General features: G+C 33.7%; 1 protein-coding gene across 1 annotated transcript in view; it reads right to left on the minus strand.

The window, feature by feature from the left end:
- Window positions 1-26,354, minus strand: part of CNTN5 (contactin 5) — a 591,619-nt gene that overhangs the window by 308,930 nt on the left and 256,335 nt on the right. Inside the window, exon 3 of the mRNA XM_085216325.1 lies at window positions 12,501-12,630. Within this exon, the coding sequence (XP_085072451.1) occupies window positions 12,501-12,558 (58 nt within the window). The 5' untranslated portion in view covers window positions 12,559-12,630. The remainder of the gene's footprint in view (window positions 1-12,500; window positions 12,631-26,354) is intronic.

Consider the following 26,354-nt stretch of genomic DNA (forward strand, 5'->3'; position numbering starts at 1 on the left):
CAGGAACAGGGAAGTGATTGTCCCCCTGTACTCAGCTCAGGTAAGGCTGCATCTCGAGTACTGTGTTCAGTTTTGGGCCCCTCAAAGCAAGAAGACATTGAGGTCCTGGAGAGGGTTCAAAGAAGGGCAACAAAACTGGTGAGGAATCTGGAGCACAGACCTTATGAGGAGCGGCTGAAGGAGCTGGGATTGTTCAGTCTGGAGAAGACGAGGCTCAGGGGAGATCTTATTGTTCTCTATAACTACCTGAAGGGAGGTTGTAGTGAGCTGGGAGTTGGCCTGTTCTCTTGTGTAACTGGTGATAGGACTAGAGGGAATGGCTTCAAGCTGTGCTAGGGGAGATTCAGGCTGGACGTTAGGAAATACTACTTCTCTGAAAGAGTGGTCGGGCACTGGAATGAGCTGCCCAGGGAGGTGGAGTCACCGACTCTGGAGGTGTTCAAGAAACATTTGGATTTTTTGTTGAGGGATATGGTTTAGTGAGTACTATAGGTGATAGGTGGATGGTTGGATTGGATGATCTTGTAGGTCTTTTCCAACCTTGTTGTTTCTATGATTCTGTGGTTCTGTGAAAAAGAGCAAAACAACTGCCATACAAAATACCAATCAACCAACCAAATACAGAACTCTACGAAGAATAAAATACATTCTCTAGGTACAACTGTAAGAGCTTTTAAAATAGTCTTCAGCCCTCTACCAGCATTGCCAACCCAACCTTGTCCCAGAATACACACCCATAAGTGCATGATGATCCTTCCACAGCATTGTACTAACCTGAGCAGAAATTTAAGATGTTGCATTAACAGAATCACAGAATCACAGAAAAGACAAGTTTCAAGGCTCCCAACCAGAAATAAACTCATCTGTTGCTACTTTCAGCAGTAATGCTTTGTTGGTTACTCTTTGATAAATTAAGTCAAATGCTAGACAAACTTCTTTCAAAATGAGTTATGAGAATGTTGTAATCAGGGCACTGGAAAGCAGTTCTAATGATTTTCTCTGCAGATACATTAAAATTCTTTGTGTATTTAAAAATAGGACACATCTATTTTTAATCCTTTACTTCTATTTCACACACACACAAAAATCTTCATTAATAGCATGCTGAGACTGGAACTAGCTTTTTTTATTTTACAATTTCTCAATTCTTAAACATCAAGAGTGCAAACACTGTGATTAATTCTGTGTCTTTAGTAAGACTTACCTCACTTGAGCTAGTGTTATAAATTACTTACATCTCATTTTACTTACTTTACTTACATCTGATTTTAAAAGAATCATATTTTACACAGATGAATAACATCTCTATTTGATCTCTCCAAATGCTGTTTTTAGAATTTAGGAATTTAGAGCTTATTAGAATACTCTGTACCACTGCTTCCACTGCTGAATGAAATAAGATGGAGCATTCCTGTTTATGAGGGTGGATAGTGATAGGAAAAGGAGTAATGGTTTTGAGACAGGGGAGGTTTAGGTTAGATATTAGGAGGAAGTTTTTCACAAAGAGGGTGGTGACACACTAGAAAAGGTTGCCCAAAGAGGTTGTGGATGCCCCATCCCTGGAGGCATTCAAGGCCAGGCTGGATGCGGCTCTGGGAAGCCTGGTCTGGTGGTTGGTGACCCTGTACATAGCAGGGGGATTGAAACTGGATGATCATTGTGGTCCTTTTCAACTCAGGCCATTCTATGATTCTATGATTCTATGATTCCCTAACTAGCTGAGGTAGAAGGAAAACTGACAGATGTGTGTAAGTAAAAGATAGAAAAGAAAAAGTTATTTAATATTTCATAAGAAAGTTCCAGCAAGATTCATGTTGGAAGTGAGAAGCCTTTGAAGAAAGCAATATGCCTTCTCTCTACTTGGAAGATTAATTAGTGCTTCATAATGAATTTTTTCAATGACATGTGCAATGTCAAAATGAGGATAATTAAGAAAAGCTCATTACTGCACACCATAATTTACTACAAAATACACTTTAATAAAGTAGAAATAGTCTTTGGAACTCAATGATTTCCTTTCTAAAGTGTTGCTAAGAATTATAAATGTTCTTAATCATATATTTTTTAGATGAAAATTAGAATATTGTTGTTGAAATGCTAGATTGTTGCTTCAATCCTCCCACTTAAAGTTTTTACATTCTAATTTTGATTTTAAAGAAATTTTTTTCTCACTTATCATTATTGAAGATCTTTTAAAAATTTAAGCCACTGTACTAACTAAGATGTGCAATTCAAGTTGTAGCAAAAATGCTATTATTATTTCCACTGATCGTGTACCATGCTAAGTTCTGGAGGAATTCAGTGACACGCCTTTGTTTCATAAGCACTTCCATGTCAGACAGCATTGTGTCAGACTGCCCCTTTGCTACCATCTGTCACATGGCAACAGAATGGAACAGGATACTGGTGGGAAAGTTCAGCTTCTACTGCCATACACTCTGGGCCAACATGATAAAATAGGAGGCATTACTTTTGGAGCAGCCCTCATATTACAGAAGTGACATTATCTTTCAGATATCAGTACCTGACATCTTCCCACAAAGCTTCAAAGAACTTCTACAAATGAGTTATAAAGATTAAAAGTAAAAAATCATGAAAAAAGTGTAGCTCCTATAAATGTAAAGGAAGTCGGTTCTAGATCACAAATTTTACAAGAAAGGAGTAATTGTTATTGGATAGTTAATACTGGCTAACTTTTGATATTTCTGTACAGTCAGAATATTTCCTGTATTTCTAAAGCATAAGCAATACAATTATTTATTTGTTTGTTTGTTTGTTTCAGGAGCGAGTTACAGGACATTAGTTATTCTAAATTTTAAAAATAAGATTTACTGGATTACAAATTTAAAACTGTGTTTACTGTTCAAGATCTCACATTCTTGATATGTTAAAACACATATAGTATTATGTATTATCCGTAATGGCTTCTTAGGCTTTTCCTCAAATCACAAATTAGAGTGGAGTCAAATAATATTTTCTGAAACTCTGTAATGTGCTTTTATCAGCTAACGTCATTGTTAACAGAATAGAGTCTTCCAGATTTTAAAAGAATCAGAATTCTTGATTTTTAAATGCTATGGGGCATCTGTACAGAAATAAAAGGAGAAAAAAAAAAAAAGAGAAACTAAATTTTAATTCCTGTATTTTTTTTCATTTTTTAATACCATTTTTTTTTAATTCTGGATTTATCCAAATTTTCACTGAAGAGAAGGAATTTGACAAAAGAAGGAATTGAAACCTTTTAAAAGGTTTCTACAATCTTCAGTTTAGCTTAACTCTCACACTTGTGAACTTAATTATTTCTAATTTAAACTTTTTTATGAATGCGAAGTGTATAAAAATGATGAATCTAAAAGAGCAGATTAGATATCAAGATTTGTTAAGGACAGTCTGGCAAATGAAAAAACAGAACTTCTTTAACTTCCTGTTGTTCTATCAGAAATGACTACTAGACAAGAATATGGAAAAGAAAAAAATACACCAAAACAGCAAAATACGCTACTTTGAACTATAAGTATGTTGAGCTAAATTTAATCATTCTTTTGCATTATAGAAATCACACGTAAATTGCAAATCTGAAGAGATTTAAGGCTTCCTCTACTCTCAGATGCACAAGGTCCACAAACCAGAGTACAGGTGCACACTATCAGGCTGGGTTTAATGTACTTTTGAATGAATAAGAGGATATGCATTCCTCTCATTTCTACTCCTCTGCCCATCTCTGACATAAATAGCTTTAAAAAAGATGATCACAAACCTCATTTTATAATACCTTGGTGTAAATTAGTTATGAGGCAAAAATATTAGCATCTGCATTCTAGTATTTCATCATATTTTCATTCTACTTCCTATTACATATTTTATATTATTAAGTCCTCTGTGAGATGCTTTCAGTCTCAAAATTTTTGAACAGGTTAGTTCAGTGGCAAGTTGGTGTCCTAGAGAATATTCACATTTTCTACCACAGGTTTCAGAGATAAGAAGGGGTTTGGAACCGCTATCTTACACTGGTAATAATGTTCAGAGATATTTATGAATACGCTCATCTTTACTTCAGAAATCTGCTGACTCTGTGATCCACTGTTCCTTTTTAATCACTGTAATAAGTCGATACTAAAATGCAAGTCTGCTGCATCCTCTTGTAACTGGTGAGATTATATATTCTTCACTTACTTGACTCACACAAAAGACTCAGTCAGAATGCCTGTCTTCAAGTGGAGAAGCTATCACTCACAGTGTTATAGGGAGTTTAAATACTATCACTTGCAACTCTGCTGAGCAAAAATGATACCGTTAATGGCTGTGTGGTGAGCCATAGCAAGCCACCTACAGCTTTGCACTGAGCTAAATTGATACTACCTACAATGCCATAAATAAAACACTACTTTTCACAGTTGCACACCACATTAAGGGCAAACACAAGAAGCAGAGACCATGGTGCACTCATCACAAGTCTCATCTTTTGAGTACCACTGAATTTGTGAGTTGCTGTATGTGGCTGTAAGTCATGTCGAGTTTTTGGTGTTGTTTTAAAAAAACTCTTCCCTAATTGTCTTAGTACATATACATACAAATCCCAATCAAAACCAGCTCAAATGGAGTATTTAATAGAACAACGTGTAAAGCATTTGTATTGGAATACTCAACATTAAGGCTAATAAATCCAATGAAGTAAATGAAAATCACTTCTGAAAGTGGCCTCAGTACACAGCAAAGGTAGCCATGCTGAATAAAAGCTGAAATCTCAGGATATGTTCTTTATGTTATCAGCATTTTCACACTACTGCACTTAATAGGAAGAAAACTACCTATCAAAACAGTCAACTGGGTAAAGCAGTTACCAGTCATAGTGCTGTATGGAGCTCAATAAACTCTGCCTCCCAGAGCTTTAACACTGAACAATAGATTCACATTTCATACTGACAAACGACACATTTATTTTTCACACTTCATTTTCATTCAGTTCAGGATAGAGGTTTAGTTACACTACAGTTAAGAAATTGCTTTCACTAAACTTCTAGCAGCAATTTGAACAAAGACAGCTATATAGTTGACAAGTGTATTTTTAAGTGGGTAAAAGTAAGAGATTCCCTTGTAGTTACACATGCCCACGTTCTCCTGTACTTACAAAGTGCATTTATTCTGTATTTTGAAAAGGTATGTGACTGCTCCACATCAGCCTGCTTGCCTTCTATGTGGAGAAACTGACAAAAAATAATTCTTACAAAATTTAGTCATTTTTGTAAATGTAATCTAGGTTTTCAGTACAACAGTTCATGTCTACATTTTTGGAGTATCTTCAAAATGGAGCAATATTTGAAATTGCTGTAAGATAGTTTCTTGATAATCAACAAGAGAAACAAAACCACACCAGCTTTTTTAGCACAGGAATACTTCTTCATGTGCCAGACATATAGCAAACTTTAAGATTGTTATTGGGTAAGACTGCTCTGAGTTTAGTCAGATCCTCCATGGAATTTTTATTAGAAACTTAATAAAACATTTAATTTTTTAAGACATTTAATTTTACTTTCCGACTTGAAGCATTGTTATATCCGCCAACTTTCCTAGCAGAACTGTTATAATATTGTTTTAGCCTCATTACTAGAAAACTGTATCTAATTTCAAGGATGATTTTGTCATTATTTCAAAGGTTTCACTGCCTTTTTATTGCATTCCTATTAGTAAAGGCCAGGGCAATGCTTAAGAAACATTATTCCAGCCTCTAATGACTTTCTGAAATGAAGCTAATGACTTTTGTTATTTCGTATTTGTGATATTGTTAATGTTGCACTGAAACTGAAAATTATTCTGCATTATGAGCTAACTGTTCCTTGCATAAGACTGACATTAGAAGAAAGGGAAAACAGGTTTAGTTGCATGTTGAGACCCAGTGTCAATGGTTTTATTACTTCTGTTCATGAGCAATTGTCATCCAGAATCACACTAGGGGCAAATGATAGCTACTTCGTTAAATGAATTATTTTAGACAGCAAATTCATTACAAATATTCCTGCAAAACATGTATTACTGTATCAAAGAGTTGTACAACAGCTTAATTCTCAGTACTATAAAATAAAAGCAGCAGAGCACTCCATATCTGGTGGAGTGTCACCCACTGCAGTAGTGAGAAAAGGTATGAAATATTTGGTGAAAATACTAAAGAACTACTTTTAACATCCTACTGGAAGGCAGTCGGAGACAGGTTTTATGAATTAAAGTGATGGATCATTAGTGGTGACGTTTCCACTGTACCTGAGAGATAGACTTGGCCATTCATTGCAGTCACAATGCTACATTAGTCTCTACACTACACTGCTACAAATCTGAACATTACTTTGGGTTGAAGAAAAACAATATTTATCTAATGTAGAAGATTGACTCATCTAATAATCGATTTGTTCTATAAAACATTAACAATGGAAGCCTTTTGTAATTATGGGATAGAGACAGTGATTGACTTTCCTCATCTGTTAACTGTAGGTGCTAGGCCTAAGGATAAAATCAGTTATGTGTTCAGGAGCAAATAATAACAATTCACCACCTGCTGATTTTTTTAAAGACTTCTCAGAGTCAGGAAGCTGCCAGAGGGTCAGAGATCTTTTTCTGGCACCACATGGCAAGTGTTTTCCCTCACATGTACCTGACTCTGCTGAGACATCTTACAGCTGGGATGTGGGGAGGAAAGGTTGAAGTAAAATTCATACAGTCTACCCAACGATCTGGGCACTTCTCAATCACCAAGCTTTCAAAACTGTTCACTTCTCCTCAAACAAAGTTTTTATTATTATATTTTTAAAGCGTTTGTGCTACAGTGTACACTACTTTAGAAAAATATATATTTTTTCATATCAGCATTGTTAAGAAAATTTAATATCTGTTCAGCTCATACCTGTCTCTCTACATTCTCAAATCAGACAGAAACTTGAAAGAGGTCTAACTTCACATCCTTCATGTTAGAAATTAACTTGTGTTAGTGCAAAATTCCAGAAAGCAATATAATGTCTCTCTCCACTGACTACAGAGTGAATGAGAAACATTATATTCCAACATAATTAAAGCATTTAAATTAAATAAGTTGAATCAGGGCCTGCATGGCTGATGTTTATTGCAACATGAGGTTCTGTGCTAGATCATGATGTTCTTGTGACGTCTTCTTGACAGCAGATTTCATAACATCAGTATATTTAACAGATTCTTTAATAGCTTAAATATCATTATTTTCCTATTAGTCTATAATCTTTCTATTAACCCATTAAAGTTTAAACAAGATTTTTTTTTCTAAAAATAAAAATTTAGACAGAACAGCAAGCAAAACAGAATGACTTACTCTTGACTATACTGATATAAATGATAGTGCATGTCAATGCTAATGATGTTGAGTATCTTTAGTGTCAAATGATAGACTTTTGAAGCCAAAGGAGGTTCAGTCTTCATTGTTTTATCCAAAAAGAGAGGGATGAATGAACAGATTAAACAAATTCATGATAAACAGGTAATACTGATTGGTGCTTTCATTGAACACTAGAGGAATGAGACTGAATTCCATCAAGACTGAAATCCATCAAAATTTAATTCCATCAAATTTTCATTTTCAGTATATAAACGGAGTAGATTCATTACTCTACTGTGTAACCTGAAAATTAATGAATATTTCTGCAACAGACTTCAAATCCATTATTTTAACACAAAAAATGTTTCTATGTTATGATTTTTAATATTGCCACCAGTACAAAACATGTGGCTTAATATCATATCTCATGCAACATAAAACATTGTGAAAGCATCAGATTTTGACTGAATGACCCCAAACAGCTTATTACATTAAGACTTATTCACCAAATAAGAAATGCAAAAAATTAGGAAAAATGTGTTATAGTTACCAGGTGGTAACTATAGCATCACTGCTAAATTTTTGCAAACTATTGTTAATCTAAACATCAGTTGTTGGTATGACTGATAAGAGCTCATTATGAGGTAGAAACTTTTTAACAAACTTAACTGTATGGAGCTCAGAAAGTATACTTAGGTATGTAGGCAATTATAATGTGTTACGTATGTAATACACATGATTTTTTTAGTGGCTGTACTACTACTGTTATGTGATGAAATATCAGTCATTAATTACTGCTTGTATACATGGCAATATAACTGTTTTTCCCTGTTCCAAATATTTTCACATTTGCTGTGGTCTCAGCTCTGACAAGGCCCAGCACATCAATTACTTCCATGGTAAAAGTGAAGCATATGGAGGTTGCCTACAATTTTGTAGCCAGCATGCTGAGGAACTACAAATCACCACATTAGCATGTCATTACATAATCCCAATGATGTGTAAAATATAAAAACCTGAATAGTTTATTCCACAATTTTTTTTAAATGAAAAAAATAAACACAAACCCACAATAAAAACAAACAAACAAACAAACACACTATCCTCAAATCTATGCAAATAAGCTGACGGACTGTTCATGAAAATACTTCCTTATGTGCATACTTAAAATGCCTCTTTTCATGACCCCAACTTTTTCAGTTTTAATGCTCTCAATTACTTGACATTAAACTCACTGTAGGATTTTGGCAAGAATAAATTATTTTTAGCTTTTCATTCTTTTCAATTAAGAATTACACAAAGAGCTACTTTTAGCTGATAAGGGCTCTCCCCTCCAATTGAGTTTTGAATCCAGGTTGAAAATGTGGGAGGAAGTCTGTCTATAACAAGTTGTTTCCTCTTTTGCTTTGTACTGTCTGCCAGTACAGTATTTCTGGATGGGCAATACAAGAGTGAAGAGTGTTTTGATTTTTCCATTTTACTGGGAACAATGAGAATATTAAAAACTCCAGGCTCTTATACTTATCTAGAGCTCTGTCTCCAGGCTTTTGTACTCCTCTATCAAAAGTGCACAGTAGCATGCTATTTGCTATACTGTCATCAGTTTTGGACTTGGGAAGGGAGGGGAAGCAAGGGTAATTGCATAGGCTTATCAGTGATAAACACAGGTCATTCCTGTGTTCATCATTCATTTGGCAGAGAAGCAACCTTTCACATACTGTCTGCTCTGAGAAAAAAAGGATGTTGTCAAAAAGGGAGAGAAATAAAAATGAGAAATAGCCCAGGACCTCACAGTAGTATGTAGTCTTTATATTGTTTGGTTAATGAGTTTATGAACCTTAGGCTATGAATTTTAATTCTGGCAGCGGCTGCTGGAATTCTGAAAGTCACATATTTTGCAGGTTTGTGATGCACTTTGGATGCTGATTAATTCAGATGACAGAGACAGTTCCTGAAAGCTTCCAAGTATCCAGATGGAGAGGAATGGTCATAACAAAAGACTAAAAGCACCTCAGCATACTGCTAGCTGTAAGTGAGAAATACAAAGGACACTTGTGTTTGCTCAGCATATGCTTTCTTACTTAAGAGCATTGTTTGTAAGTGTCCATTCATATCATATTCTAGCAAGCAACTGTTCAGAAAAAAAAGTCATGCTGTTTTTAATTTTGAGCACCACACTGAGGGGTAGAAAGAAAAATTCATTATTTAGGAAGTTTTTGCCTAGGAGGGAAAATATTTTATGTGCAAAGAAATGAATGGTACATAAGGATGAGGTTTAAGGACAAGTTTTTACCCATTTGTCTCTGTGAAAAGTGACCACTGGGTCTCAGAGGTACCACATCTATATTGCTAGACTCTGCTACTTGCATTATACCCATAATTTCATTGACGTTTGAGTTATAAATCCTTACAGAGAAAATGAATCTCTCTTTGACATGATGAATGTGCAACATGTGTTCAAATAGAAAAGGCAGACAAATGGGCAGAGGAAAAAGTTCTCTCCCTATCTATTAGTAGCATGAACTAAAAATAAAAAATATTTAATATACACATAAAAGCAGATTGCAGAGTGATCCAGGAGAATTGGGACAGTAAAACCCTAGTAACATAATTCCAGCCCCGTTGTACACTAGATAGTGCAGTTGAATCGTAATGTCATGGCTACACAGCAGGAACACAAAGGCAAACAAATAATCCAGGAAAAATAAATAAATAAATAAATTGTCAAAGCAAAATGCTTTATTATTCTGGTTTTCCACTGAAAAATCAATAGACACCTGTTATCTCTTGTTATTCCTCTTTAAATGTCTCAAACATATAGTTTTTAATTATATGTATTTATCTACATAAACTCTCAAGAAAGCTAATAATTACCAACAAATTAAATTCTGACTACCTTGTTTTAAATTTAAGACAGCCACCTCTAAACTCACTTCAAATGAAAGGCCTCTCTGAATTTCAGATTAACAGTCCCTCCTTGGTAACCTGTTATCTTACAGCCAGAGGTCTTTTCCTACAGAATAATCTTATGAGGGGTAAAGTAATCCCCACAAAACCAAAACAATATATTTTTTTTCCCAACAATTAGTTCAGAAATTAAGTGGACTCCAGGTCTAACAAAACATCTTAATTCTTTTTCAATTTGTCCTGAAATGTAATATCTGCCACAAGATATCAATGCTGGGAGTATCTTTGCTTCTTTTAATTACTGATGCTTCATAAATGTAATGTTTCTCAGAATGCGGGTAGCTGAGCTGTTCTGTTACTTACAGTTAAATTGGAGTAAAAGACCTAATTCAATCCTCAGCCTGATATTGAGAAAATACATTTTTCTTCACCCACAGATCATTTCCTACACAAGCTCAGCATGCTTGTAAACATTAATGCATAAGCAAGGCCCAAAATACCTGGGTCAGTGTTAAAATAAAAATAACAAAAAAAGTAGAGTCAACACAAACCAAAGAGATCATCTTTCTTTTCTTGGATGATTTCCCTCAATACTGCAAAATCAATACAACACTGTAGTTCTTTCTTCGAAACACTGGCTGTTGATAAGAATGATCCCATGATCTGATGATTTAATGATAACTATTGAATTTTAACATAGCTCAAAACAACAGGAATCAAATGAACTTTATCCTATTGAAGCAGCATCAATATCTTTTGCTCTATCTTTAAGAAGAGTGCATTCAGGCATCTAACTTACTACTAGGCTCCATCAGCAGTAGGAACTGTATGCAGCTGTAACCATGTTCTACTGAGTGCTGCAATATAAAAGCAGCTCAAATGTATAATGATGTAATCAGAGGTGAAAGATATGGAGATAGTAAATGAAATTACTGGGAGCATTGACAATTTAATTAAAATGTACTTCAATCCTTCTTAAAAAATATCTTTGATGAATTTTAACTCTTAGAGCATTAAATTTTCTAATGAATGATTTTTACAAATGAAATAACTTAAAAATTATTGTGTATGGGAAAAATGTGTTATCACATATACTTTAACAGCAACAGCATGTAAAATGAAATTCTTAGTTAAGTATGATTTACTAAAGAAGTCCAGATCTACTTAGTAATGTAGAATAAATCTTTAAGAGTCCTAAGGAATCACAATACAAAATAAAATACAAAAGTACACCTTGATACCACCTGCCAGAGACAGAAATATTGCCGATTGATAATGGTGACACACAATGTGTGAAAACAAGAAAAACACTCACTGTGATCTTGAAAAATGGATTTAGATAATACAAAATAATGAAGGTACATTGGAAGAAAGCAGATTCAATTGGATCATTTTATAAACGCGTTCAATGAATATACATTGATATCCATGGATATTTTCCTTTTTTAAATTCCTGTCTCCAATATCACAGCATTATAACAAACTAAAATATTCCATTTCATTGACAAAATGTGATCATGTGATGACAAAAAATCATGAGTTTGAGAAGAAACTGAGAGATGATAGGTAACTGTTGACAGAGATTATAAGGAAGCATTATGAAAACAGGGTGGTAAAAAAAGATTAAGTCTCAATTAGAGACAGAATCCCTTCAAATTACAAAAATTCCCATATGATAAGCCTAAATGATTATTGATTAATCTATTTCTTTACAAGCAATGGAAAAGTCAACTAAGCTAATGTCATGACAAAAACTTGCAAAAGAAATGCAAGTTATATACTTATTAACCATGCAAATATCAGCATGATCAATAAAACACACCCAGTATTAAGAAAACAACCTAATAATTAGTTTCTAGAACCTGAATATGATAAGAATTCACAGACCCTAATGTGAAGCATTCTGTACTTTTTACTCCATAGGAAAGCACTGTGCAATTAATGATTTTACTTTTTGTTTTTCTTTCTTAATGATGCTGCTAGCATTGTTGTTGTTGTTGTTGTTGTTCTTCCAAATAAGATACTTAGTTGTTGTTGTTGTTTTTCCAAATAAGATACTTAGTTTTGTCTCTTTTTAATGTTAATCATGTTTAACTACAAATAAAATAAAAGTAGATGGATTATGCTTGTAAATTTCTTAATCGAATCCTTTACAAGTTCACCACTTAGGCAAATAATTTTAATAATGATTTTACATCTTCCTATGACTGTTTACAGTTCAAATGGTAAGCAGAGTTTTCTTATTTTTGTCTCAATTTACCTGAAAGACACCCGGTGAGTGACAGAAACAGAAATAGTTTCCATGACAACCACATCATTGGTTGAAAAGGTCTTCGGTCCCTCTTTGTGCAATTGTTAGCAGTGTTGATGCTTCTTCATTAAAGCTTTGCCTAGTGAGACAAAGACAAATCTTTGTTAAGAAAACTAAAAATATCTCACAATAACATGATAGACAATTCAAAAGACAAACCTGGTCCTAATGTAATTAGAAGTCTTGTTCCAAAGAACTCTTTCTACAATAGGGCAAGTATTCTGACAGATACTCAGAGGGTTCTTGTTCCAGTAGTCACCTGCTTTAATAGCTGAAATGGCTGTGGCATTGCTTTGAGTATTATGCATGGTTATCATCCCAAAGCTGTCTGTGTATTGCAGTTTTGAATTTCCAAGATGCCAAGCTTAGCATGAATTCTTTGCTTGAGAGCAGTATGTTGATACTTGTACAAAGCCCAAAACAAAAGAATAATTTTCTGTAAAATTCATGCATTTTTACTAATTGAAAATTGGTTTGGAATAAGTTCCAGTGTCTACTGGTTTACTCAATGTACAAAGAATCTAGCAATACATTTGAAACAAACATAATTCATACAGAACAGATTATTCATACTCATCTCCTTCCACAATTCCTCAGATTTTTTTTTGTCATGGCTAGCACACACACCTTGGAACATTACACCTTTGATCTCTATGCTCCTAATTATTGCTTTGATATTATCAGTAATATTAATACATTAATAGTTCAAAACCATAAAATCACAGAATCATTAAGGTTGGAAAATACCTCTAAGATCATCTAGTTCAAAAATCAAAATAGGAGAAATTTCAGCTGGTTATATACAGACATGAGTGTATGTCTGGTCTTTGAAAAACATCAAGTTACAAACATAAAGTTAATTTCCTGAGCTTAATTAGTCATATCTTTTTAGGAAGCCTTTGAGATTCCCTTGATTCACAATCCTCTAGGGCAGAACAATGCACTAGGTGACAAAGGAGAATTCAGCTTTGTTCCTGTTAACCTCTTTAGGGGACAATATCATGCTTTCAGATTAGCTTAGTAATGTGGTACAGTAGCTGTTTGGGAGACCTAGCCCATGTGTTAGAATATTCACAGAAGGTGAACAGAGGAAAAGCTGAACATGTTTGTCAGAAAGAGAAGACAATTTTGTAGTGTAAGAGATAGTTCCTGCTGTATTATTTCAATTTCCCTCTGAGCAGCTCAAGCTGTAACATACTTTGACAGTCCTTCCTTTGTACATAGGGACAAGCATGTATGCATACACACAAACAGCAATGCAGTGTGAGCACAAGTTGACAGCTACTATTTAGGTACTAGTAGTAATTCCTGCGACAATCTAAACATGCAACCTGTCACCTTTCATTCATACAGCACAACACAGGTACAGCTTTCAACACATAAAAAATCCCAATTAGGATTTTCACATTCTTCCAGGTAAGTCATATCAGGCAAACTTAGCATAAGGTATACACATTAATGTGAGTTTCTCTGAAAGGCAGCATAACAGTGCGTTACTCAAGTGACTTTACATACTGTGCCTGCAGCTCATCTAAACCTCCACAGGAAACCTCCTCAATTAATTATTAATATCAGCTGCCTTTGTTTTTCACTTCAGTGATAATATGCTTTTCAGCCACTGTGTTCCTTTGCTTAGTGAATTATCTCTTTCAGCATTCTTTGCTGGCCAGGCCTTTGGGAAATAAGTATTTTCATTAATATTTAAGTTTTTTCCCTTATGGCCATGTCTGTTAAAAAAGGTAGAATACAGCCTCCCCCTTCACCCTCACCCTCAGCTCCACCAAACTTTCTCTTTTTCTGATTTCTCTTCTGCTGCTGTTGTAATGGTGCAACACAGAAATTAGAAATTAACTTAGTGATTTCTCTGTTGCACAAACGGGGAATAATAAACAGAAGTTTTCATCACTAAACCATGACATTGTTGCTAGAACAAGGTATTGCTGTACCCATCCAATCAGACTTAAAAACAAACAAACAAACAAACAAACAAACAAAAACATTAAATGTTGTTATCAGTAGAATAGAAATAAGATGAAGAATAACTGAAGCTGAGCAAAGGCAGCATCATAATGAAAGAGGAACTTCTCTAACTTTCTCATTGAATTCTCAAATTACAATTATTTTAATTTCCATGGAAAAGAAATATATATATATTAATGAAATATTCATTGGTGAGAGCAGAACTATGGTAACTTGCACCAGACAAGGAACGCAGAACAATAGCTGTAACAACTTTTATGTGACAACTCTTGACTGTCACCTGGCCGGCCCTATCAATGCACAATGAACGTCAGCCCTATTACACAAGATATCAAAATGTAGAAACTGAGTGCAGTTACATGGAGATGCTATGAATTAAGTCATGAATGTCGGACAATGGCAATCCTGTTAAGATATTTGCAGTATATTATATTTGCTGTATTCTGGTTTATCTCAGTAGAAGAATTGTCAGCAAAATAAACAAGGGGAAAAATATATCACTTTCTAGCACTATAAAAATTTACCTACCTAGAAATCTTGATTATTGTCATAACGAAAGAATCTTGAACTTTTTTTTTTCTTTTTTTTCCCCCCATATAACTTGCTTTGTCAAGGATACTGGTAACATTTTACCAGCTGTGTGAACAAAAGGAGTGCAAGGAGTGCAATATGATAGAGTTATCATACATCTACAAATTAAGGAGCACAGTTCATAGAGTCTGACAGAGACTTTGTCAGTTAAAATGGGGCTATCACTCTACATGTGAGATAATCACAAATGTATTTTGTATGAAATAATAGGAGCATGAAAATACTATATATAAGAAATGCTTGCATGTATTCTAATCTCTGACCTACAATTAATGAAGGGATATTCTCCAGGATTCTTTACAATCAGTGTCTGTTATCGGATTTCTGGATGACATTTAAAGAGTCTTTTGTAATTGAAAAATTCCTTTATGCACATAGCTAAAAGATAGAAGCTGCACTGAACTTATTAAGGAAAACACTTCCTTTCTTAAGAAACAGATACATAGATAAACATAAAATAAATAAATGAGGTTTTGCTTTATAAGCTGCTCATGAATATTTTGTAAGTTTTGTAAGAAAGTGCCTGTTTTCAGAATGAATCATTCTATAAGGACAGATATGCAAGCAGTTTCAAAAATATTTTCAATTTTCTGGATTTTATTTGTTGAGTTTTCACTATCTCTAACCTACAATGAGAATCCTTCTAAAACAAGCATTTACTTTTTAACCCTGAGAAAATAGAAAAAAAAAATATTTATTCACTTTGTAGTGGAAGAATTACTAAGCAAGAGATACTGCTGAAAATAATTTTTAAATCATTTCATTTGAACTATACATTTGAAACTCAAAAAAATCTAACTAACATGTTTGGAACAGTTTCTTGACTTCATTTGAAATTAAGTGCATTAAGAAAATGAAGTTGTCTTAAACACGTTATGTTCTACAGATTTATTTTTCATCACAGCATGATTTGAGTTAGATCTATAGTCTAACATTTAAAAGCAAGGATGGACTAAGCTTTTTATTGAGCTTTTATTCCTGTTCTTTTCTTATTCTGATTTCTTCACAAATTATACAGATTCAGTGAGCTTCCTTTTTGGAAACAGAAGACATAGATTTTCCCTGCAGGCAGTTTGTAAAAATCAGTGATCTAAAATAGCTGATGCATATAATGTGCAACAAGTAATTTGTCTAACAGATTTAATTTGTTATGTATAAGATGTGGTTTTCAATTTCCATAGTTCTTTGTTTTGCCCAGAATTTTTTCCAAACTGCTTTGGAATCTGTTTAAATTCCGTGTGCTAATTGTAAACAACTTATTACAATATTTTTTGTTCATTAAAACATATTTTGATGAATTGTCTTATGTAGTAGTGAAATGGTGGATATTGTCTCATGGCTGTTCAAAAATAACAAGAATACATGAAACATGAATGCTGTCAACACTAATGCAAAAGAAGCCCAAACTATTTTCAGTAAAATCATATTCTTTTTAATAATAACAGCACCTACTATTGTTAATATTTGTTTTCTAGTATTTAGGATAAATTTATATGCAATTATGATGATTCCTTCTTTTTTAATTACAATAATTAAGAAGTGAAGCTCTTAGCATAGACATTTTGATACTGATATCAAAGTGCTTTCTTCCATGTTCACTACTTCATTTTCCTTTTCAATCATATGCATATTTATCAGCTTATCTGAACAAACAGGAAAGGGATAATTACCTAAATGCAAATCCTCTCTGAAAGTAGGTCTTTGTTTTACAGCGACTTCACTGATCAGAGGAAAGAATGTGACTTACTGAACAAATGTTTGCTATGTAACATTTATTTTTCTCGTACTAGTTATACATCAGTGGAAACCTCAAGTCACTGACACTTCAAATTATATAACTTTCATTTCCTTTAAAAAATAAAAAGTCTCCACCATATTCACAGATAATAATGAAGTAACCATTGATATGCAATTCTGATATTGTACATGATATTATAAGAGCAGGAACTTAAAAGAGTAAGAAATTAAACTATTGCCACACGTCTGTAAGAAAAAGAAAAAAAATAACCTATCCTGGAAAGGATGCCCTAAAATGCAACTAGACTGCTAATATGATTCTTCTCTGTGGAAAGGCTATGAAATTAATAAATGGAATAAGATAAGTATCACTGACTGGGCTTTCTACAAAGGGATCATTACACTCTTGGAAAAAGTCCGAGGTCTAACTGAAGATCTACGGCTGAAATCACTGAAATAAAATCTTCTAATCAACACTAAAGGCTCAATCCCTCCCTGCACAACCTGTACTTCAATCAGGACTTGAAAGATGTGAATTGAATTTCCACAGTGAGCAGTTCAGTAAGTCTTCCTTGCTCCCATATGTGTCAGGACAGGACAGTGTTCACTCCATGGAGAACTGAAGGCTTCAGAAAAGCAGAGGCTAAGATGTTACAAAGTTCATCACGAACAGTGGAGATGATCGTTTTCCCTGAAATTTTTACAAGGAGTTTGACTCTTTAGTGTTCCCTGATGGTATATTTACATATAAAGCTAACTACTAGACCATGGTTATGACAGACACTGGTTAGACAGAATATAAATAACCTCTATTGAGTTCATGATCTTTCTTGCGTTCAATAAAGAACTAATTTGCTCAGTCCAGAGTTTTTTTGACAATGCTATTTACAAAATGGTTTAAATGTAATGTAATTATATTAAGTTAATATTTGATAAAAGTCATATCATGGACGCATTTACAATGAAATGTCAGTGAAATTTCTTATAGGACAAATGAAAGTGAAATGACATTAAGCCAATGTAAAAAGCAAGGAATCTTTCAGGACTGATTATCACCCCAAGGGAAGAGCAGTTATTTTCAAGGTTTAATAATATTTCAACCAATCTTAAAGAAAATTTAATAAAGCACAACTTTTCATAGTTTCATAAGACAATTTCTGAACTGTTTTATGAACATTTAATTTACTGCTAACAATATTATAAGTTTATTCTACAATGGAACCTTTTCTTGTTAAGTTCTTCCTGGCAAGTGAGGACTTTCAATATATAAATTACTATTTTATAGGTTTTTTATTTTTTTAATTCATTATATTAATATAGCTTTCAAAGAGACCAGTCAAATTCTAGGAAGAAGCATACAATGATTCTGTACAAAAGAAGAAAACTGCCCAATTTTAAAATGTGAGTTAATCACAATTTTTATAGTAATGAACGTCTGAACTAATGTTCTGAAGAACGAAACAAGGCATTCGCAAGTCCTCAATAAAAATCTCAAAACGTCTCTTAGTCCTGAATTTCTGAATTATTCAGATGAGCTAAATCTATTTTTAAAATCCCGCACAGTACTCACAAAATAATAAATTAATATTATAATAAATATTGATTATCTTATATTATTTGAATGTATTTGCATTTACATATTTTAAAATGAGTTTTTAAATGTGAAATATTGAATTTCTTCCATTCCAATACATGCATATGAAGTTGGTGAGAAAAGCAAGAAGTATTACCATTTCTTCATAATTACTGCATTTTCATTGTCTAATATATATATATAACTAATTTACTTAAATGTAATTAATAAGTATGGTGGAGAGCAACATAGTCATTTGACAAGGAAAGCTTTTTGACTTGTTTCACAGGTCATCCAATATTGGTAGAGGAGCTAACAATTTGGGATTCTTATTGCAAATCAGATATAAAATGTTATCGGTATGCTCAAAAGTAAATGAAGATGGCAGAAACAGTTTTCATCTTCTCTGATCTAGTAACAGTGAGGTGCTGCTATTTAACTTCATTATTGTGAATATAGCATGGAAAGATGTGGGTACCACTCAGGTTCAGGAAAAACTTTTATGTATCGGCTGCTGAGAATGGGTACAACTGTGCACTACTGTGTTACTTCCATGGAGTAGTTATAAGGTTAATATAAATTTATTGGATAAGGTTTTTTAAGAAGAAAAGCAGTGAAATTAATTAATTGGGATTTTTCTTCCCATTTACCAAAGATACTGACATTTCCTAAACTTCAGCTCACATGCTGCTGTGGACGAAGCAATTTAAAGAGCCTTCTTGCTCCTGCTTTGTCATAGGAAAGAGTACTGCAACACAAATTGACTTCAACAGAACCTGGAATAGAAGTCCATTACTAACTATGTTAGTTCATAACTACCATTTATTAAGTTCTCTGGTCGCTTGTAGCATTTATGACACATTCATCAATATCTGTTTTTAGCTACATCAGTATTAATCATACATACGTAGCAGACACATAAGAGTAAAGATGAAAATTGTGAAAAAATTGGCAGTTTATAAATTGTATAAGTTATAAGTTATATAAGCTCACTTGTCAGCAAAGAGAAATATATATAACCTGAAAGAAAATGCATTCCAGCTGTTTTCAGTAGCTTTTCTGAAGCAAGATGAACAACTTTATTCTTTTGCTAACTGTAATGGAAACCTGATTACAGTAGAAGCTTAGATGGCTACTTTAAATTCTTCAGTCAACTTACAGGCAGCTACAATTGAGTTATGCCAGTCTTTGCTTTTTTGTTCAATGAAGTATGAAAGTTTCCACTAGATCTGAAAAATTCAACTTGTCACTTAACTGCTTTCCCTGTGTACTTGCAATAAGATATCTCTTCCTCTATGATGTACATTCCTCACTATTTTGCTTTAATTATTCAGGAAATATATTCAAGCACTTTTATTAAGTTCCATTTATGAACTCAGAGGAGTTCAGGGATGAACAGCTATAAAATTGAGGTAACATTAATGACTTATTTCACTGTACGTAATTTGTAATATACATGATTTCTTTACATCCAAAAACTTCAGGAAAAATAAATATTCTACTCTTTTCAGACACACATATTTATTTAGAAATTCCATTGGGAATTAATAACATCTGGAAATTGCCAGTTCTTTGTCAAGCAGAGGGATTGAGGACAGCGATAGCAGCAGCATCACCCTGCTATTTCTTTGTGCTCAGTAATGAGCACTGACATACTCAGTAGGTCTATATCTAGAGTGTAAGAGGAGTAGCAGGTCTTGGTCTCTCTTCTGCAGCAGCCAACTAGTGCCAAGAAAGAAAATTTCTGCAGTTAGATAAATAGCCTTGACAACACTTGCATCTGGTATTATATCAACCAGTATAAATAAGCACTGCATAAGCCATCCGCTTAATTCAACTGCCAGATTAATGACATTATGCATTTTAATAACACAAAACAGCATCACCACTCAGATCTCCACAAGAAGAGTTTTTCACATATATCATTCTCTGAAGTAATAGCCACAGTCTCCGGACCTGTAAATCCTGTTCATCTTTATACTTACTTCCAGAGAAATCATTTCAGTTACAACAGGGTCTGTCGTTCACTATATAGTTCAGTAATTCACGTGAAAGTGACCAACAAATTTTCCGTACCCAAGACATGAAATCCCACTCACTCTATCAATCAGTGCCTTCAGGCTCCCAGTATATACAAAAGATAAAGTGAGATCCTTCAGTAACCACTTAATTTCTGCATATAAACCTTACATGATGCTTCCAGCCTGCCACGATATTGGTACAAAAAGAGTATACCAAAAAGTAGAACAGGCTGTTTCTTCTATGGATAAGATGGAGAATACAAAGAGCAGTGTTGTATGGAAAGATTATATGTAATTGATCTGTCAGTATGTATATCTCTCTTTTCTGGACAGTCCTCACAATAGAAAAAGAATACAGTATTCTATAGAAAACTTCCCTCTACTTCTTATTTGTGAAGTGCAGTCACTGTCTGCATTAGCCACTCTAGAAATTTTACATTAACCTAGTCCTCGTGTTTGGATAACAAGAATGATTTTTGACATAAAGTCAAAATTTAGTTGTTTTACTTTATTTATTTTATTTAACATATAATCAAATGAATTTTCAAAAAAGTTTAAAAATATCCACGTAAGCAAACAACTACTCTGCTTTTCCAATGAGTGGATTGTTTTTTTTTTGTTTGTTTGTTTGTTTTTGGCATTTGTTGTCATTATCTAAGGAAGAATAAAGAATATGTTCTCCAAGCTGAGTTAGATATGGATAGAAAAAAGCATGCGTCTCCACTGTACAATGATTTTGCATAAGCACTAAGTTGTTACTGCATATGTATTCAGATGAGATTACTGAAAAATTCAAACAAATCAAAAAGGTTACATCTTCAATTTAAGATTAAAGTTTCTGAAGCTGAAGAGACACCAGTCAATCTAGATACTTTTGAAACATATCATTGATTGTATTTTAGAAATATATATCTATTTAAATCTCAAACTACTGAGTAAGGAAAAAAGAATAACATAGTATATGGATATATGGATATACAGATGGATAGAATAAATAGTTATTTATGTATTAGAATTGCATTTACGTATTAGAAATACAAATATATTCATAAGATCTCAGGATATATAAGATTTTTTTAATTAATAGTAGAAATTATTATTTTTAACTTGGCTGTTAGAGACATAAAGATATCAAATTTAAAAATGCATCCAGATTTTAATGTTTGAAAATGAGACTTTAGATCAACACTTTGCTGTTGATCTAAAACAGTTATGATGGTTTAAAAATGTAAACAATTTTCTTAGCTATCTTCCACTTTAAACACTGCCATAATGAAGAATATTGATGATGCTACAAATTGACTGACACTGCAGAATGGTATCTGTGGTTTGGTGGGTTTTTTTGTTTGTTTGTTTTTTTTTTTAATGAGCATATTTAATTGCGCATGTTTCTTAAGTTTCTAATTACAACCAGCACTAAAAGTGTCTAGATGTTTAAGGATGCATTTTTATATTTAAACATACCTCATTATTATTACTTATATGAAAGACAGTTCACTAAGGTATAATGGTACATTATTAAAGTGGGTTGGAAATCTCATTATTAAAACACATGCTTATCTGAATAGAGAGGAAAAAAATAAAATACTCTAAATAGAACATTCATTTTCCTTCACAAATCTAATTTTAGTATGAGCAAAATGTCAGAGATATAAAGACATAACTGGTGGCATGATCCCATCAGAGAGGTTATCTGTTATCATATTATATCTACAATAATTTTCCCAAGGACTTTAAACAAAGCCATTGAACTTTACTAAAGGCTCAAATTTCAACCAAATGTGTTTTAAGTCCAGCTGGAGGTAGATTGTTTATTTTTAAAGAGTAAGATATAATTGCAGTCAAGTAACATCTCTTCCTGTATTTTATCTCACTATTAGGGTAGGCACCAATTATGAAATTGTGCTATTAGGTTGCCCCTCTAAGGGCAGTCACACACTTCATTCTTCCAGTGGGAAATTGAATTTGACATTTAATTTGAAGCCCAGGATACCACCATGTCCTGGCTGCATCTTTTAAATACTCCTCTTCATATTACTACAACCTTCTTTATTTTCTATGGGGATTTTTTACCTCATTGTTAAAGGACAATTACACTAGACGTTTAGAATCACAGTATCTCACAAGTAGAGAATTGCAGGTTGCTTTGTACATGCAAATGAATGATCTACTAGATATTGAATCCACATGTGTTCTACAGGCAACCTATTATTTCTGTGTTGAGATCAATCATCAGATAGTGTAACTTAGTAGCTGCTTAAAGTTGAGAGATCTCAATGTGAGTATCTGGTGAAATGAGAATGAGACAAGGGAGGAGAGTCTTATGTACATATTTAGTACTAACATTTCATCATTTGTTTAATTCCTTAAACATAATATAATACGTGTTGCAGAAAAAAGTATGCTAATGGTTGTTGCAAGAATTTTTTTTGTTTGTAGATTTGCTTCTTGCAGATATTTTTGTATAAATTGTCATTCTTTCCTTTAAATCACTTCTGAATAATGCATTGGAGAATAGTATATTTAAGAAGCACATAAAACTTCCTCTTTGCATTACAGACAAACAGATTTAGGATCCCAAACAGAATTCTGGCAGAATAAAGCTTCTGGAACTTAGCAAATAGAAATTTTATGTTCTTCGTAAGAAGAGTGAGGCAACTCATTAGAAGTACTATGATGCTGTGAGGTTATGCAGGGACAAAATTAGAACTATCAAAGGCCAAAGAGTTGATCAAAGGATGATAGAGTGTATGGCTGCTACAATAAGAGACAATTAAAAATGTTTTTATAAATAATTAAGTAAGAAAAGGATTAGTCCATCCTTTATTGGATGCTGGGCAAAACAGTAAAAAGGCAAAGTGCCAAGTCACAACACAACTTAGGTCACAACAATTCTTGTAGAGCAATGTAGGCTTTGGGAACACTGGCTGGAAAGTTGCCCAGCAGAAAAAGGCCTGAGGGTGCTGCTTGACAACTGACAGAACATGAAGCAGCAGTGGGCTTAGGTGTCCAAGAAGACTAATGGTAGCCAGGCCTGCATCAGAAATAGTGTGGTCAGCAGGAACAAAGAAATGATTGTACTTCTGTATTTTGCTCTGATAAGACTGTACCTGGATACTGTGCTCAGTTTTAGGTCCCTCATTTCGAGATGGACGCAGAGTTGCTCAAATGTGGATACCTTGGATACTATCATTCAAAACCAAAAACAAAGAAATGGAACAAGAACAAAACTAAGACAGTTCCTTGTCCATATAGAATGTCATAACACAGCAGTCATGTACAAAGCTGTGAAATATATGACATCTCAGAAAGAAATTGGACCACTTCATCCTTAAAGTACTGTATTAATTAACAAGAGGGTTCTGTGCTCTGGGATTGCCAGTATACAAATATTAATTAAGACCAAATATGAGAATATTTCTGTGGAATTATCCAAGCCACACACACATTCCTAGCTAATTTGGTTGAAATTAATTCCTCTTAAACCAGTACTGCCTGATCTGCAGAAAAGCCTTCAAAGACCTTTTTTTTTTTCTCTTTTCTTTAACCAGTTCTGCACTCTGCTTCAAGTGGCTGCAGTGTTTACAGTTTTTTTGTTGTTGTTGTCAGCATCCTAAAATGGAGTTTACTGTCATGAAGATTACAACTTAAGCTGTAAGTTTAAGCTTACTCCTCTAGAGTACCAACATTTTCCAAATTATAGCAGGAAATTATCACTTCTGTCAGGAGAATTAGAATATCTCCTGATTTTTGCTCATTTTGCTCATTCATCTACTTTATTTCTGAGATAAATTATTAAAGGTTGTTTTTTTGTTGTTTGTTTGTTTGTTTGTTTTCCCTGGAGAGGAGATATCCTCCTTAACCAATATTCATGAAGGAATGCTGTTGATTGTATTGATAGCACTTCTACTGATCTTACTTAGTTCTTTGCACATCTACCAGAACATGTCTCACAAAATTTGACATTTTTATTTTGCTTGTGAGATCCATTCAGCTGTAAGTTTTATTAAATGACAGAGGACAATTTCTTTTTTATTTCTTTCCTCTATTACATTTCATGGAAACAAAAAGACAGAATTTAGAAGCAAGGACACAAATTATACACAGCTTTAAATGTTTAGCATAGCATTTTCTTTGCTGAATGGGTCCTTCACATTGGCAAACTCATGCTGTATATAAAATACAAACTTGGAACAGCAATTCAGCAAAATGTAAGGAAACATAATGATGAAACTATGTACTTTTTGTTGATAGTGTGCTGAAATTCTGCTATTGCATCAGGCAAAAATTAGTCAATTAAGTACAAGCCTGGGGCTACTGTGTTCTGGTACATGCTGGATAAGTGCTGGCAAATCCTACTAGTTACCCAGTATAGGATCTATCAAGATGTAGTTTCCAGTCACTTGCTTGACAGAGGGTGAACTATCCATCCCATCACTGTCCCTATGATTTTCTGTTTTTCTGGAAGATTTGTGGCATAATTTTATAAAAATATCTGTACAATTGGAAAGAAAAAAAAAACAGAAATTTCTTTTCTGTTTTCCACATTATGTTGAAATACATAAAAAATATTTAAAAAATAAAATAATGAGAATTCCATTGAGTATGATTATGTTGATTAGTAGAAAGCCGATATTACCTGTTCTTTGATCTTTGTTTTGAAGTATGAATAGTACATAACTTGCAACCTTTCTGTCCTTGGGCTCTTTGTTAAGAGTGGCCTTGGCTCTGTACAACAGCAGCAACTGTAAAGACCAACATGTTACCCTGACTCATGGAAAATTCACGACCTTCAGAAAAGACATAGTTCACTGACATGTGAGGAATTAAATGATATAATTAATCAATTAACAATGATTATTTTTTTCTCTATATTCTTTGCTTATAAATATATGGGACGAGAAGGAGGTTGAGTAACAATTTATGTAATAAGGCAAAAGCTGATATAGAGCCTGGTTTCTTCTCTTTCCTAAAATCACAGATTCACAGGCCAGAGTTGGAAGGGACCTCAAGGATCACGAACCTCCAACCCCCTGCCACATGCAGGGCCAGCAACCTCCACATTTAATACCAGATCAGGCTGCCCAAGGCCCCATCCAATCTGGCCCTGAACACTTCTAGGGACAGGGCATCCACAACCTCTCTGGGCAGCTGTTCCAGCACCTCACCACTCTCTCAAAAGAAGCAGAAGACAGCCATTTCTCATCAATCCAAATCCTTCAACAAATCTGATTTTTCACTTATACTGAGGACAAAGGAAAGGAATTACATCCTCCTGCTGATGACTTGAGGACTCCTAAACATAGCAAAGGTATTTCAATTTTAAGGAGAATCATCCAATACTTTAAATGAGAGGTGGGAATTAAGAAAGATGACACTTTGTGATTTGAATTCAGTTAGACAAAGACAATATACAGTAGAAGCTATCTGAAGACCAAAGGAGAACCTGCTTTTCCTCTTCATATCTCTAAAGTTCAGATTGGTACATAAAAGAGGGGGGAAAAAAAGGTTAATTTTCCAATTTTTCTCAGCTATCCTTTTAGAGTTTAAATTTGTTTCGAATATGAGTAGTACATAACTTGCAACCTCATCACGTCATCAGTGATGAAAAGGTGAACAATTAAAGACAGATCATGACATTCTGCTCCCATAAGACTTCTGTTCTCATAGCACAAGCAGAATAAATGTTGCAGGTTAGCTACAAATCCAAAAATAAATCTGCTGTGTCTCCCATTCCTATACAAACTGAATTGTCATGTCTTAGTGCAGTTGTCCTTGTTTGCTGGCCAATCTCTTTTCTTGCATATTTGCATATAATACATTAGAAAGTTAATACAATTAAAGTTGTTGCATTGTTTAATATCTCTTTTTGACATCGATAAAAATATAAATTTTCGATAA

The sequence above is a fragment of the Meleagris gallopavo genome, chromosome 1, assembly GCF_905368555.1.
Source record: "Meleagris gallopavo chromosome 1, MGAL_WU_HG_1.1, whole genome shotgun sequence".
Classification (NCBI taxonomy): Eukaryota; Metazoa; Chordata; class Aves; order Galliformes; family Phasianidae; genus Meleagris; species Meleagris gallopavo.